Here is a 15,455-nt window from a genome sequence, read left to right on the forward strand (position 1 = left end):
CCTTGCCTGACTCCCGGGACCTGTGGCTCAAAGGAAACTGTACTGTTCTGCGGGATAAGACCCAAGTCAAATGACCTCAGCCCAGGTCCCCGTAACCGACTATAAAGATCTCTAGCTATACCTGGGGCAGGAGAGGGTGAGTTCCAGGGATGAGGGAGAGCAAGAGAGAGAACCGAGGGGACAGCAGGGCTAGGGAAAGCCTCCAGCTGTGATCAACACTGGTCCAGAAGGCAAGTCTGGCCAAGTCTGGCACTCGCCCCATGGTGAGCCAATGGGGCGGTTTCACTATGAAGGCCCTGAGCACGGATTGGCTGCTGTCAGCAGAGGCCTGAGAAGAGTGTTGTCTGCTCATGGGCCCTCCTCCCCGCTGAGAATCCAATACACTGCTGTTGAAGAGCTGCCAGAAGTCCACGGTCGTCTCCTCCCAATCCTGGGGCCCATAGGCAGAACATTCCTGTGGACACAGAACCTGCAGCCTCTGGCCATGGCGGGACCTGAGTGGCAGTCCCTGGAGCAGTGCCTGGAAAAGCATCTGCCGCCTGATGATTTGGGCGAGGTGAAGCGAATTCTTTATGGCAAGCAGACTAGGTCAGGGATCCAGAGGCTGAGTTTGGGGGTGGGACGGGGGTGGGATTGTAGCCACTATGTGTGGATTTGGGGAGGGCTTCTGGGCTGAGAATGGCTCTGTGGGGGCTGGGATGAGAATCATGTAGGCTGGCAGAGGCCATAGACCAAACTATGAGGGTGACCCTTATAAACCGCTTTACCGCCCCCCATTGCCGCAGCCACCTGACACACACCTTGTGTGAAACAAAATAGGAAAAAGGGGAATTTGTCTCTTTGAGCTCTCTCTGTAAGTTCCTAGCTCTGACCTGGCTCCCAGCTTCCTCTCTGGGGTTCTGTCCAGTGCCACCCACTAGGGTTCTCTGATCCCTCCTTCCTGCTGTGGCCCAGTATCTTGGAGGAAGAGGACCTGCTCAGCCAAACTAGCTAAGAAACTAATGAACGGTCAAGCCAAGAGAATTGGCAGCACAACTTTTCCCACAATGGGCGAGCTGGCAGTGGATTCCCAGACTTCTATTTTAGAGTAGTGTGCTATTTGGCATCTGGTAAAACAGAGCTGGGCAGAGTACCCCCTCCTGGATGTTCTTTTCAATCCGTTTTGCTGGAGCAACCAGAAAGTTGTCTTTAAATGGACTATGTCCTTGTCCTGGGCTTCAACCCTGTACCCTGTACGGGGTTTTCTTGGCTGTTAGAATGAAACGTAGACTCTGACCTTGCTAAACCTCTTTCCACCCCATTGCTCACAGCGGACTATTCAATCCAGCCTGTTTGCTCCACGACCTCTCCAAGGGTCCATGACCTTGTATTAGGACCTTGATCAGCCAAAGAGAATTAATGAAATCAAGTGGTTCCCAGCAACCTTAGAGTCCCTGCAGGGAGGCCTCATCCACGAAATCTAACATAGCAAGTGGGTGGAAGAACAACTTCTTTGGCATTTTGGAAAAAAAAAACAAAAACAAAAAACCTCCAACCCTCCCCCACAACCAAAGAACAACTCTCCATAAGCTATGAGGGGCTAGGTGACCCCAAAATGCTCTACTTCCTGTGGTATTTGCAAGACCAGTCATCATGTGGTGGATAGCGTAGTTCAGTGGCCTGCCAGGCATGTCAGAGCTGGCTTTCTACAGCCCCATACAACAGCAGCAAATTAGTCACACAAGAAGTGACAGAATCAAGACTTCCAAAGAAGGTTTTTGTTGTTGTTGTTGTTGTTGTTTTTAAACAAAACAAGGAGTATTCCTACCCCAATTCCTAGGGATGGCCCAATTGCTTTGCTTTAAGGGTAAAGTGAGTAACCATGGGATTGGCACTGTTGGCATCGGAGGTAAAATTGAGGGGCACTATGAAGATAGACATGTCTCCCCCAGAAGTGACTGGTATACATCCTGGATAGGGGGAGGCCAGGCCACGGACCACCAGGTGAGAGGGATTGTATCAGTGTCTGGAGAACCACAGAGTGGGGTAAAATAGTAACAAGGCTAAAATGCTAACCAGGGCTAGCCTGTGACTGCCAGGCCCTAACCCTGGGGCCTGACCCCCCAGTAACTGAGCAAGGCCCTTCTCTTGGTTTCCATTCTTCCCTTGGGTTCTGTTTCCCTGACAGCCTTTTCACACTTTATCTCTTAAGGTGTGAATGGGCATGCTTAGTTCTTGTGTTTGGGTGAGGTTTGGCTGTGAGTAGACTCCCCCCCCCCCAGACAGAAAATTTTTCTATCTTTAAAATATGTAAAAACTCTTCCTACTTAAACCCTTGTTGGTTCTTCAGAGGCCGGTTTGTACCCGGCTACTTCCCTGCATCGCTGTATCTCCAGATTTGTTGCTGTACCCGGTACACTGACAAAGCTTATTAAATATTTGCCAAGTGAGAAAGCCTACACCAAACAGATGAGATCCTCAGAGAACAGAGCTGAGGAGCGTTCACTAATCCCTTCAGCATTTGCTGCTCGCTTATTTTTGCCTAGGACGTTGAAGAGACGATTAAGTAACATGCAGTTTCTGCCCTTGATGGGGTGTTCTTTTGTTGTTTGTTTTTGATGGCACCGAGACCCAAACTCAGGATTTCTTGCATGCTAGGAATTCCTGGGAATGTGCTTGTTCAGAAACCCACATTCTTGTCTGTATCAAAGACTTCCCAGGAGACGTGAAACCTGAATGTTCAGAATGTCGCTTTCAGAAATATTAAAGAACGACATGAAGGGTATGCATGAGGTTCCAGGAATATAATATTGAGCAGAATGAAGCCTTGGCAGCCAAAGCAGGACTCTTTGGTCAGCCATGATAGGGACTGCATTAGAAGACTGCCAACAGCCTCGCCTGGTAGAATCCTCTGGGTGCAGTAGCAACTGTGGTAAAGCATCTGTCGTGACTGCTTGGTGAATAGAAACTGTTGGAGAAACCAGACTCACTGTTCCTCAGAAGTCATCAAAACGGGAATCTTACTCAGTGAAAATGGTAGGATGTGCCAGGCGGTGGTGGTGCACACCTTTAATCCCAGCACTCGGGAGGCAGAGGCAGATTGACCTCTGTGAGTTTGAGGTCAACCTGGTCTACAAGAACTAGGTCCAGGACAGGCTCGATAGCTGCAGTGAAACCCTGTCTCAAAACACCAAAAAAAAGAAAAAGTAGGATGCAACATTATTGAGGCTTTACTCAATCGCTTGATCACTTTGACTAGAAAAATACGCAGTTTCTTCATCTGTGACAGGTAATTTTAAAAGCCAAGTATGTGTCCAATAATGCATGCCATAGAAAAACTAGATTTATAAAAACATACAAAGAGATAGGAATGTGTTCAGTCTCCTATAGGCATGCGTGAGGTCTCGGGTGGAAAAGTCAGTGGTCATTTGCTGTACAGCAGTGTGTCTCACAGGGAGCGCTGGGAACTTGGGAACTGTGCTTGGATGGTCATTCCAGGGGAAGAAAGAGCAAGAGCAACATGGCGGGGGGGGGGACCGGAAGAAATATTCAAGACCTACGTGTTTAAGAGGTCAGAGGAAGCAGAGCATTTTGGGAAAGGCTAAGTGGGTGGGAGGACTCCAGGTTGGACAAGGAAGTGGCTTCAGAAGGCAAAGAGATGTCGGTAGATGCAAAAGTTGTGACTCAAATGATGGAAAGGCGGGGTGGTTCCTAAGATGTGGAGTGGGAGCCAGAGAATGGGACTGAAGAGATAAAGGGCCAAGGTGAGAGCACGTGTGGAAGCTCCCTGATGAGGGCAAGCCGTTGCGCAAGCGCTCACACACTCGCCTTTTTCTGTTCCTTAAATGGAAGAGACCAATCGCCATCAATGGTGAAGGTGACGGGTCTGTGCATCTGGGAGGAATGGCCAAGCTTGGATCGTATGTTCTTCAGCAATAGGAGCAAGGTCATCCTTAGGTGATTGTGTGGTTCTGTGAACTTGGCAAAGGGTACTTACACTAACCTAGATGGTGTAAACTAATCCTTTGCCATGGTACTTCTTCCTTCCTCCCTCCATTCCCTTTCTCCCCTCCCCTCCTCTCCCATCCCCTTCCCATCTGTTTCCTCCCCTTAAGATTTTTCTCATGTGATGCTAGGAATGGAATTTAGGAGGCTTGGCACCTGCTAGATGTCTCAGTTTTCTTTCTATTGCTGTGATAAAAATAATGACCAAAAGCAACGGAGGGAGGAAAGGGTTTAATTCAGCTCATGCCGCACAGTCAACCCTGGAAGTCAGGACAGGAGCTAAAGGCAGGAACATGGAGGCAGGAACTGAAGCAGGGGCCATGGAGGGGAGCTGCTTACTGGCTTGCTCATCACAGCCTGCTCAGCCTGCTTTCTTTTAGAACCTATGAGTGGCACCACCCACAGTGAGCTGGGCCCTCCCACATCAATCATCAATTAAGAAATTACCCCCATAGATTTGCCTACAGGCTAATCTGATGGAGGCACTCCATCAATAGAGATTGGAATCTCCTTCCTAGACATGTCTAGATTTTGCATCAAGATAATAAGAAGCAGCCAGCACAGTAAGTAGGGACCACTGACCTAAGCTGTAACCCTTTACCATAGACACTTGATGCCATCAGGAAGGATTATGAATATGAGATATTATGCTGGGGCAATACAGTGTCCTGCTTTATATTAACTGTTATGGTCTATTCTAATTTAAAACAAGCATTTACAGAAGCCAGTAACACAGTTATTGGTTATTATGATCAAGTATGATGTTCTGTGCATAACTGTATATGCTGGACTTTTAAAGACTGGTTCTACTGTGTATACTGATATCAGGATCATGACAAGCCCAGTAATATAATGTACTATAATGTCATGACAACTAGGATGTCACAAGGTGATGGGACTTTTTCAGGTCCACTACAGTCACAGGGAACTGAAGTAATCCATGATAGAAAAATCATTATGCCCGCGTGCTTCTGTGTTACCAAGCGAAACAGGCAAGATGAAGAGCCAATTTTGCCATTACATCTGCTGTTTCTGTACCTCTCTGGAAGGATGCACAAAGATTAAGAGGGCTGGCTGCCGTTGAGGTTTGGAACCAACACTTGGAGAAGACTTATTTTTCCTTTTCTTCCCCCTGGGCTGCGATTTGCCCCCTCCGCAAACATGTTTCCTTTGCGCCAAGGTTCTAGTTGAATAACTGAAAGAACGAACGGCGAAGAGCCAGACCAGGAAGAGAGATGAAGTTCCCAATGCGAGAAAGCAGAAGCCTAGAGCCCTGAAGGCAGGTCTGCCTCGGCCATAGTAAGGAAAGAGGGACCCAGGAGTGTGGGTTGGAGCCAGAATGAGAACTAACAGGCCTTCTTCCTTGAAGTGGGGGTAAGGGGAGGGGAATTGAGGCTCTTCATAGCAAGAAGAGGCAGAGGAACGGAAGTGGTTCTCAACCTGTGGGTCGCGGTCCCTTTGGGGGTCACATATCAGATGTTTACATTGTGATTTATAAGAATAGCAAAATTACAGTTAGGAAGTAGCAACAAAATTATTTTATGGTTGGGGGGGTCACCACAACATGAACTGTATTAAAGGGTCGCCGCATTAGGAAGGTTGAGGACCATTGAACTACAGGGACAGACAGCTGTATGCAGCCTGAGACCCCCGAGTAAACTGGGGGTTTACTCATTTTTTGGGTTCCCTTCCTTTGCGGGCTATGGCTGATCAGAGCCCATCATAGTTTTTCTGAGCTTTGACATCATTGAGCGGGTGGCTCTTTCAGGAAAATATATTGATTATAACACTGGAGACTCATTGGTAGGTTTAGAGTCTGGAGAGGGCCCGTTTCTGGATATGTAAATGGTGACTTCTTGTTCTGTGGATGTGAGGTCAAGAAGCAAGCCACATTATCCTGGACTTTAATAGCAGTGTTAATGCCATTTGTAGGGGATCTACTTTAATTGCCTCGTCATATTCTCGGCCCTCCAAGAGGCTAGGGTTTCAGTATTTCAAATGACGGTGGGGACACGATTTCAGTTGTTCACAGTGTCCACGGAGTGTCCCACAGACTCCTCCAAATCAAGCCCTTGTCCTTGTAGACTCGAAACTCTTGAATGCAAGCGCAGGGTGGGTCGTGGGGATTTCCAGCTTTGAAGAGCAGGATGGAAGAGAGAGCCTCCAGATGGTAACCAGAAAAATAGAAGGGGTCATCAAGATGCAGAACCCACCAAAAGGCAGCTGATCTGCAGGATGGAGCAGCCTGGCCTGCCCTCCCCTCAGGCCCAGGGGGATAAGTGTCTGCTGGGAGGGAGCTGGGAATGATCTAGGGCACAGTCTCAGGAAGGCAGAGGTGGGGACAGCAATGGACTCACAGGGAACTCAGGACAGAAGGGGAGATTAGCACAGCAGGACAGTGGTGCTCAGAAGGCAGACGCTGTGGGGTGCGGTAGAGACAGATGTCCACCCGCAAGCTGGGCTTGCTGCACCTGCCATCTTCCTGGACTGAGACCACAGGACGCTCTGGAAGGGCAGCCTGGCTCCTGAGCCCATAGCCTTTGGGAAAACCACACACACAGCCTCCCCCACTTTCCTCCCTGTGACACGGGTGTCTACATGTCCTCAGCGTGTAGCTCCCGGGAAGCTGTGGGACTGTTTCCACCCTTCCCAGGGACTGAGACCCACAAGAGGGGCCCCTCCACCCGAGGGTGGGAGGACTCTCTGAGGCAGTCACAGTGAGGGGAGGCCAGGTGTGGGCACCGCAGCTATTTCTAACCTGCAGAGGAAAGGGAGCCTTGCCTGTTTGAAAAGCAGGCTGATTGTCAGGGGCGGAGCCCAGCTCACAGCTGTCAGGGAGAGCTCCTGGCAGGGGGTGGAGACAGGGGGCTTGGGCTGACAGGGCTGTGATTTTGAAAGAAATGTCTTTAAGAGAGCGGCTTCAAGTAGGAGAGAAATATCATTATTAGGTAACGCCTGTCAGGTTATTTTTGATATGTTCTTGGTATTTCATAATCGTTTTGCCTTTAGATGGTAAGGCCTTCCTGGCCCTCGGCCATGAACTGTGCCCCTGGGGTTTTACCCCAGGCCTGGGCATGCAGCAGGCCCCAGGAGGTAGCTGCTGCCTGACCTGTGGTCTCTGTGGTAGAAGGGAAATAGTCCTCTAGCGGCTGATGATGAAGCACAAATTTGGGTAAATGTTTACACTTGCACCCATCAAGCCAGTGCCCACCCAGCACCCACCCAGCACCCACCCAGCGCCCACCCAGCACCCACCCAGCGCCCACCCAGCACCTACCCGTACCAGGCATGGAACTAGCTGAAGGAGTGTCAGAGAACAAGGTTCCAGGCTGACTTCCCGAAACTCAGCTTCCCGAGGGGGCCAATGAGTGCAGGGCCTCTTTTTCTTTTAGCCGTTCCTGGCCCCCATCCAGCCTTCCCCCTGAGCCCCATCGCCCCTCTCTGGTAGCACAGATGGCCCAAAACCCTAGGATACACACAGCCCTCTGATCCTGGTTCAAACACTTTTTTTTTTTGGAGCCAATTCCTTCCTATCTGGGTTGGCCGCTGGGGCTGTCGTCTTGGCCCTGATCCTCTGTAGTTCCAAACACCAGCCTGTTGATGGATAGCACTTCCTCCCTTTGCCAGCCCTAGACAGGCCTCCTCCGTGCTAGAGTCCCCCAGTTCACATCAGCATAGTAGTGTTCATTCATACCCCAGCCTGACCATTCTACAGGTCTCTTGGCCCTGTTGAAGGCTTTCCAAAAGAGACACTCCACAGCTCCTCTTTGTCTGAGAAACAACTACAGAGAGGTGGCGGGATGGGCATGGGTTTTTGTCAGTGCTGGATGTGACTCAGGGCTTCATACATGCTAAGCCCACACTCTGATCCCCCAAGGGTCGGGGTGGGGGGGAGGGATGTGTTAATATATCAGACGCTTCAAAATCCTCTCTCTCTTCTCTCTTGCCTTTTCAGAAATCTTGATCTGCCCAGAAAAGCTTTAGAAACTGCCTCAGAGAGAAACTTTGAACTGAAGGGATATGCCTTCGGGGCGGCCAAGGAGCAGCAGAGATGCCCCCAGATCGTGCGTGTGGGGCTCGTTCAGAACAGGATCCCACTCCCCACATCTGCCCCTGTGGCGGAACAGGTGCGGTCTTTGTTTTAACAATGCACATATAACGGGGGCTCTGGCTCTGGCTTGTCCCATGCTGCAGTCACTGGCAGGCTGTCCTGGGGTTCCGTAGCTCGAGCACTGGAAGGGCATCCGAGTCACCTCTCTCTGTCTTTTCTTCTTCTTTCCCGTCTTGCGCCCAGCTCTTCTCTTCTCGTTCTTCCTTCTCTCCTCCTCATCTCCATCACCCTTCCGTCACTTCTACCACCCCTGACCTGAAATTCCTTTCCTTCACCAACTGGGAAAGTGCCCCTCTGGCTGCTCGAGCTCACTCCCCAGGATGCTTGTTTCCCCCCCACCCCACCCCACCCCCGAGGCTGCCTCTGCCAGGATGCACTGACCAGTCATACCTGTATCTTTTCCTGCTTATCATAAAGCCAGGAGCTCACTATGCCGAGATGTCTGTTTACCCAAAGCCCCACAGGTTATGAAAGTATTGTAGACATCCCTTTATGGTTATGGTAATATTTTACAGTTCTCTTAAATATCATGTCACAGATGCAAGTGGTTTATTTATACAGCTTGTCATAGCTGAAATCAAAAGAAAAGGTTTTGCTGGAACTTTGGCTTTGTCTGTCGTGGTAATCTCCAGACACTTTGATAATTCTTAAGTATTCTGCAGGAAACATCAGGTTGCTTGAATTCCAGGATGTGTGTGTGTGTGTGTGTGTGTGTGTGTGTGTGTGTAGGTGTCCTTCTACACAGACACACCCCTGCTCTGCGTACTGGAAGTTACAGCTATACTCATTCACATTGTTCAGGAACACCATGAGAAAGATGCTGTTTCTCCATCACAAGGGGTAGGGTAAGGTGGGATGGGGGATGGTAAGAGAGATGAAGGGCGGAGAGGGGCTGAGTCCATATCTGGGGGAGCCTAGAGGTGCTTTCGTTCCTTCTATCTTGCAGGTTTGGGTTTGATGAAAATAGCAGACACAAACTCCCGCCCCCTTCTTTCTTCTTCTCTGGTGGTCACATGGGGAGTTTTACTGTTCTAGCTGCATCCGGATAAATTCTTTTGCTTCAACAACAGTACTGGCTATATTCTAATCCTTGCTTTTTGACTTGCCAGGTCTCTGCTCTCCACAAACGCATAGAGGCTATTGTGGAGGTGGCTGCCATGTGTGGGGTCAATATCATTTGTTTCCAGGAAGCATGGAGTAAGTCTCTTGTCATTATTCTTTCTCAACCACCTTTAAACCAACGTGCGTTATCTCAAGACTATCTGCTGCCTGGGGTTTTGTTTTGTTTTGTTTTTGTTTTTGATCTCCTTTTTTTTTTCCTTCTGTCTGGTGGTGGTGGTGGTGGTGGTTGTTTTTTGTTTGATTGTTTTGTTTTCTTTTAAAGACAGTTTCTCTGTGTAGCCCTGGCTGCCCTGGAACTCATTCTGTAGACCAGGCTGGCCTCGAACTCAGAGATCTGCTGCCCGCCTCTGCCTCCCGAGTGCTGAGATTTCAAGCATGTGCCAGGATGGCTGCCCTAGACAATGTATTTAACAATACTAGAAACCAAGAAGCCGCTGTCCCTTCCCTTTCTCTCTCATCGTGGATCCAGGTGAAATCACCAGGTGCCAAGTGTCAGACTCTTCCCTTTTAGCCCCAGGGAATCAAAGCTTGGCTCTGCATAGGCTAGGTACACCCTTCCTGAGTGTCATCCACACCCTGCAACTTGGCTTTTGTGAATTCCTTCAGCTAGTCTCGCTCATCTCCTGTGGCAGCTCAGGGCCCTCTTTATGTAAAACAGAGACTTCTGTTGTTCATAGTTTAGTACTATGTACCTTTTCTTCATGTTATTCGTTATGTCTTAATTGTCAGGGAAATAAAATGAGTCCATAATCTGTTATCAAAAATAAAAATAAGTGTTCTCCCAGACAATGCTTTCAACACTCAGTGGGTTTAGGGAGAATTTCCTCTGGTTTCTGTAGCTACTTCTTAATTTTCAGCTTTTCAAACATTTATATGTGATGTGTATATACACGCACACACATGCACACATGAGGATGCATCAGGCAGAGGTCAGAGGACAACCTGCAGGGCTCGCTCTCTCCCTCCCGCATGTGGGACCTGTAGGTTGAACCCAGGCTGTCAGGCAGCTCCTTTGTCCACCGAGGCATCTCTCCAGTCCCCTGATTTTTCAGTTTGCATCATCTGTGTGCCCTTTACCGTGATGAACACAGCCGCCCTCCACACGCGTGCGCACACCTTCCCCGTGCTCTCCCCATTCCGTCTCTGCCAAGCCATTTTGTCCTGATTCACTTTGCTTCTCCTAAAATTTGCCTTGTGTTCTACATCTAAGTTTTGTCTTACACTTTTTCTATCAGTTCCTAAATCCCTTGAACTTTTTTTAGAAACATTAAGCAGTCTATCAATTCCGTATCAGAAAGAATCCACAGGCTTCCGATGGCTTCCGTCTGAATTAGCTGCCCCCTCTGCTGGCCACTCAGAGATAGCGCGCGGCTCTGCCTTAACTGTGAAGGAGTAACCTTTTCCCTTCTGTTTACTTCAACCGACAGCAAGGCTCCCCTAGAAGAAGCACGTTCGAGATAAGCCTCTTGATCCCTGCATGCATGATCTCTGTGTCTTCACAACTTGCCTGGTTTAAATCGATCTCAAATTCTGGGTTAGAAATTCGTTACCAAATAAAAAGAAAAAAACAAAAACAGAAAAAGAAATTCGTTACCTTCACACGTTTGGATCCCTTGCTCCTTTGGCCTCTAGTACCTAGTGCTTGTGGGCGGGCTCAAAGGTGCTTCGATTTAGGACCTATTCGTTGTCTCTGGAAGGTTGTAGGTCTTTTGGTTTTGCTAATACTGCTAGTTTGTGAGGGTTTTCCATCGTGTGTGCCCTTAGCAATCCATTATTCTAAATGCTTGGAGGCGTCTGTCAGTATAGATCCTGGGGTGTTTCTATGTTTTCTTGCATTCTCTTATTCCTTGCCAATAATAATAATAATAATAATAATAATAATAATAATATTCTTAGAGGTTTATTTTTTTTTTGTTTTTTGAGACATGGTCTCTCTATGTAGCCCTGACTATCCTGAAAATCTCTATGTAGGCCAGGTTGACTCCAGACTCACAGAGACCCATTGCCTCTGCCTCCCCAGTGATGGCATTGAAGGCAGGCACTGCCACACCAGCTATTTTAGAGTTTCAAAATTGACTTTATTCTAGAATCAGGGTAGAGAGGAAGTGTTCAGATGAGCTGAGCAGAAAGTTTGACTTCATAAACATAAAATGGAAACAAAGAAGGGAGAAAGGACCGGCCATGTCACGCCAGTTTCCTCAGGGAGACAGTACCTGAGTGAGTAGCACTGGGATCCTTCCAAGTACTTCTTTTGGTGAGGGTGGAAGCAGAGAGGATGATACTGAAACTGGTCTTTGGGGGAAATTGGCTGTCATCTCTTTCCAAAATAAAGAGATAAATAGCTGAGTTGCTGTTTGGTGCCGTGAGCTTTAGTGTACATGATGCTATTTTGAGTTTTAGTCTGAGCTGATGGGCCAAGGCTAAAAGAACATCTTCTTAAAATTTTCACTTAGCGTGTCTCTGCCCCCGCCTTATCCTCGCTACCTGATAAACTCCATCCGCGTCTGTCTCTAGCCTAGTCCCAGAATTTTCTCCTTTTTCTTCTACTTTGTCCCTTTACTTTTCAAACTGGATGTTTTATACTTCTGTTTGCTCCACTTTTTCTTCTCTAATGTAGACTTGCCCTAGGGTACTTACTAACAACCACATGGCGGAGCCAATATGTGCTGTCTTGAGATCTTCTCTACCAAAGAAAGGCATCCATTACTTTTAAATTTATTCCCCCAGGCAAGTTCATAGAAAGGCAGAAAACAGCCACATTCTTTGCTAAAATATCCCAGGTATGCTCCCTAGCCCCGTTGCTAATACTTTTCTCCTCTAAAACCCCTTGAGCTGGACCTTCCAAGTCCATGTTGCTCTCAGCCCCGTCTTCCAAGCTCCTACTGGGAGGGCCCATTAAGCTCTGCTTATAGTTTTCAGTCCGAAGTCCCAAAGCCGTCCACATAAAAACAGCATCTGTAATAGCAATAGCCCACTCCTGACTGCGGTCAGACTTTCTTTTCCACCACCAACCCCAAATAATGACATGGAGACTTATTATTCATTATGAAAGCTTGGCCTTAGCTTAAGCTTTTTTTCCAACAAGCGCTTAAAATTAACCCGTATTTTTAATCTATGTTCTACCACGTGGCTCAGTTTCCTCTCAAAATTCACTTACTGAGATTCCTCCTCCTCTTGCTGCTTTCTCTCTCTCTCTCTCTCTCTCTCTCTCTCTCTCTCTCTCTCTCTCTCTCTCTCTCTCTCTCTGAAGATCCACCTATCCTCTCCTGCCTAGCCATTGGCCATTCAGCTCATTATTAAACCTGCTATAATTTCTGCATGGAAGGGGCCTTGGCAGCAGGTGGGTCCAAACCTCAGCAGTTTGTGAGAGCCAATGGTGAGTGAGAGACAAATACGCCACGCAGACAGAAGTTAGGTGAGGGGTTTATTGAGAGAAGGGGAAAGGTAAGGAAGTGAGGAAGAGAGACAGAGACAAAGACCTCTTCAGAAGAACAGCAGGAAGAGAGCGGGAGTGGGTGAAGCTTCTCTCTCCCTCTCCCCCTCCCTCTCCCTCTCCCTCTCCATCCCCATCCCCATCCCCATCCCTATCCCTACCTCTATCTCTATCTCTGTGGTCCTTACTTTTTCTAAGCTTCCCCCCTTTCATACATCAGCTTATATCTTAAAGACTGAGGGCTAATGAGTTGAAACTCAAATACGAGTTTCTGGGAGAGACTTACCCTCTGAGTGCTGTCTAGGTGATCTCAATGTTTGTGTCTCTGGATTACTTCCTTCTGACCAGTCAAATTCTCTAGAAGAAAACCTACCCTCCTGCCTCAAAGAGAAAAAAGACAAAGGTCATGGCGGTGGTTGTGTTATTTTCCCTGCTCTTGCTCTATTTATTCCTCCACTCTTGTTTGACTCTTGTCTGTAGAGTCCATTAGACTCTCAGCTCCATGGAGCCATTGCTTACATGGGGGGTGGGGGGTGGGGAAAGATCTCTACTTCTGTGTGTGCCCATCTTCAGTGGCTACAGTAATCCTTGATGAACAGAAAGCACTAAAACATCTGTTGGATGGTTTAACTAACTCTGTTTTATTGGTTCTGGAACTCCTGCTCAACCATCAATGCCGAGCAGTGATGCTTCCTCCGTTGGGAGACCCTGGAGGCTCCTTAAGGCAGTTTTGGTACTCTGTCCTAAATAGTATGACCATCGCTGAGCACTTGGTCCCCAGTTATTGGTGCTGTTTGGGGAGGCAATGGAACCTTTAGAAGGTAGGAACAACCTTAATGAAGAAAGTAGGTCACTGGGGGCCAGCTTTTGAGTAATTACAGCCTAGACCCACTTCCTGCTCTCTCTCTCTCTCTCTCTCTCTCTCTCTCTCTCTCTCTCTCTCTCTCTCTCTCTCTCTCTCTCCTTCCTATGTGTGGGTGAAATCAGAAATGTGACCTCCCAGCTTGCTTGCTTACCTGCTGCCGTATCTCCCCCACCATCATGGGCTCTCCCTCTAGAACTGTAAACCAAAATCAACTCTCCTGTAAGTTGCTTTTGGCTCTGATATTTTTATCACAGCAATAACAAAATAACTAGTACACCTTCCAAGACCATAAACTATCTCGTTCCCTTTGCTTTTTTGATACAGGATTTCTCTATGTAGCCCAGGTTGGCCTCAAACTCAGGACAATCCTGCCTTACCCTCTGAGTCCTGGGGTTCTGGGTATGTAGCACTCTGTCTGGTATAATCAATGTGTTTTGCTCTAGGCTAGCAGTTTTTAAGAACAAAGTAATGTCTCAGTCATGAGGCTGATTCAATGTTAGGTCTGAGAATGTGAAACCCTTTCACTCTCTAGTTCAAAAACCTTACTGGGATTTTGTAACCCCTGCTTCCTTTAATTTCCATTCAATATCTTTTCTTTTGGCAATTTTATTTGTATCCGGATATTTATGTATACAGGAAAAGAAGTCATTCAAAGGGAAACAGAAATCTGGAACCCGTAACAACTTGAAATGAAATCAGCATGGGAAATGCTGTTCTCTGGGGATGCTTAAGTCACTTCTTCTGTTCTGGAAGCTGAGAATTAATGGTCATTAGGGAATATTTTTGTTATTAGCAGTTCTTCTTGCTGGCTTCCTTAAAATAGTTCTCTTGTCTGGACTGAAAGGACTTCAGAGACTCTCAATTCTGGAACCAAGGATTCCTGGACACTGTTGATGACATCTTTTGCCTGCTGTGTATCTGGGTGGCTGACAGTACTTTTGGTAGCAAGCTTGCTCAGTGTGCCTTGGGATCAGGCTTACTGAGATGGGGAGACATGTAAAGTTGTGGCGTCTCTTTCTTTGATATGAAGGGGAAAGGATCGCACCAGCTTTGCATGCGAGTTGAGCTGTCTGTTCCCATGGCCACGTTTGGCCAACACTGGCCATTGTTGTGATTCCTAAATAGGCCACAAACTCCACGCCGATGCTAAACACAACCAGGTCATGTCATGAGGTGATGTGTCTCTTGAAAATGGGTCAATTTGGAGCCAGAAGAGCAACAGCAAACATCTAGGGAAACATCCATTCAGTTAGTCAATTTAAAACAAAGAAGATTGTAGAAGGAAGCGGCGGGGCTGTGTCCCGCCACCCGGCTAGCTTTGCCCAAAATAATTACACAGAAACTGTATTCATTTAAATACTGCCTGGCCCGTTATCTGTAGCTTCTTATTGGTTGATTCTCATATCTTGCTTTAACCCATATTTAGTAATCTGTGTAGCACCACGAGGTGTGGCTTACCAGGAGAGATCTTAACCTGTGTCCATCTCGGAGAGGAGAAGCATGGAGACTCACTATGGAGACTGCCTGAATCGTCTCCCTCTCTTTCCCAGAATTCTGTTCTGTCTACTCTGCCTACCTAATTTTCTGTTCTCTTAAAGGGCCAAGGCAGTTTTCTTTATTAATTAACCAATGAAAGTAACATAGACAGATAACTCTCCTCCATCAGAAGATGGGTTTCTGTAAGAGAGGAAGCTAAAGAACCTGAATGGGGCCAGACAAGGGTGGTGCATGCCTTTAATTCCAGCACTCAGGAGGCAGATGCAGGTGGGGCTCTATAAATTCAAGGGTCTGCAGAGTTCCAGGAAAGCTGAGACTACACAGGGAAGCTCTGTCTCAAAAAACATAAACAAACAAACAAACAAACAAACTGAATGGGTCCAGTCAACATACACAGTATTTCAAATCAAGAAAAATCAAACACATAACAACAAACCAAACCA

At 47.6% G+C, this 15,455-nt stretch overlaps 1 protein-coding gene across 1 annotated transcript in view; it reads left to right on the top strand.

Annotated features, from left to right (window-relative positions):
* Positions 1 to 397: 397 nt before the first annotated feature.
* Upb1 (beta-ureidopropionase 1) overlaps positions 398 to 15,455 on the top strand; it is a 29,150-nt gene continuing 14,092 nt past the window's right edge. Inside the window, exons 1-3 of the mRNA XM_038341161.1 lie at positions 398 to 588; positions 7,940 to 8,111; positions 9,205 to 9,292. Of these exons, the coding sequence (XP_038197089.1) occupies positions 485 to 588; positions 7,940 to 8,111; positions 9,205 to 9,292 (364 nt within the window). The 5' untranslated portion in view covers positions 398 to 484. The remainder of the gene's footprint in view (positions 589 to 7,939; positions 8,112 to 9,204; positions 9,293 to 15,455) is intronic.

The sequence above is a fragment of the Arvicola amphibius genome, chromosome 9 (assembly GCF_903992535.2).
Source record: "Arvicola amphibius chromosome 9, mArvAmp1.2, whole genome shotgun sequence".
Taxonomy (NCBI): domain Eukaryota; kingdom Metazoa; phylum Chordata; class Mammalia; order Rodentia; family Cricetidae; genus Arvicola; species Arvicola amphibius.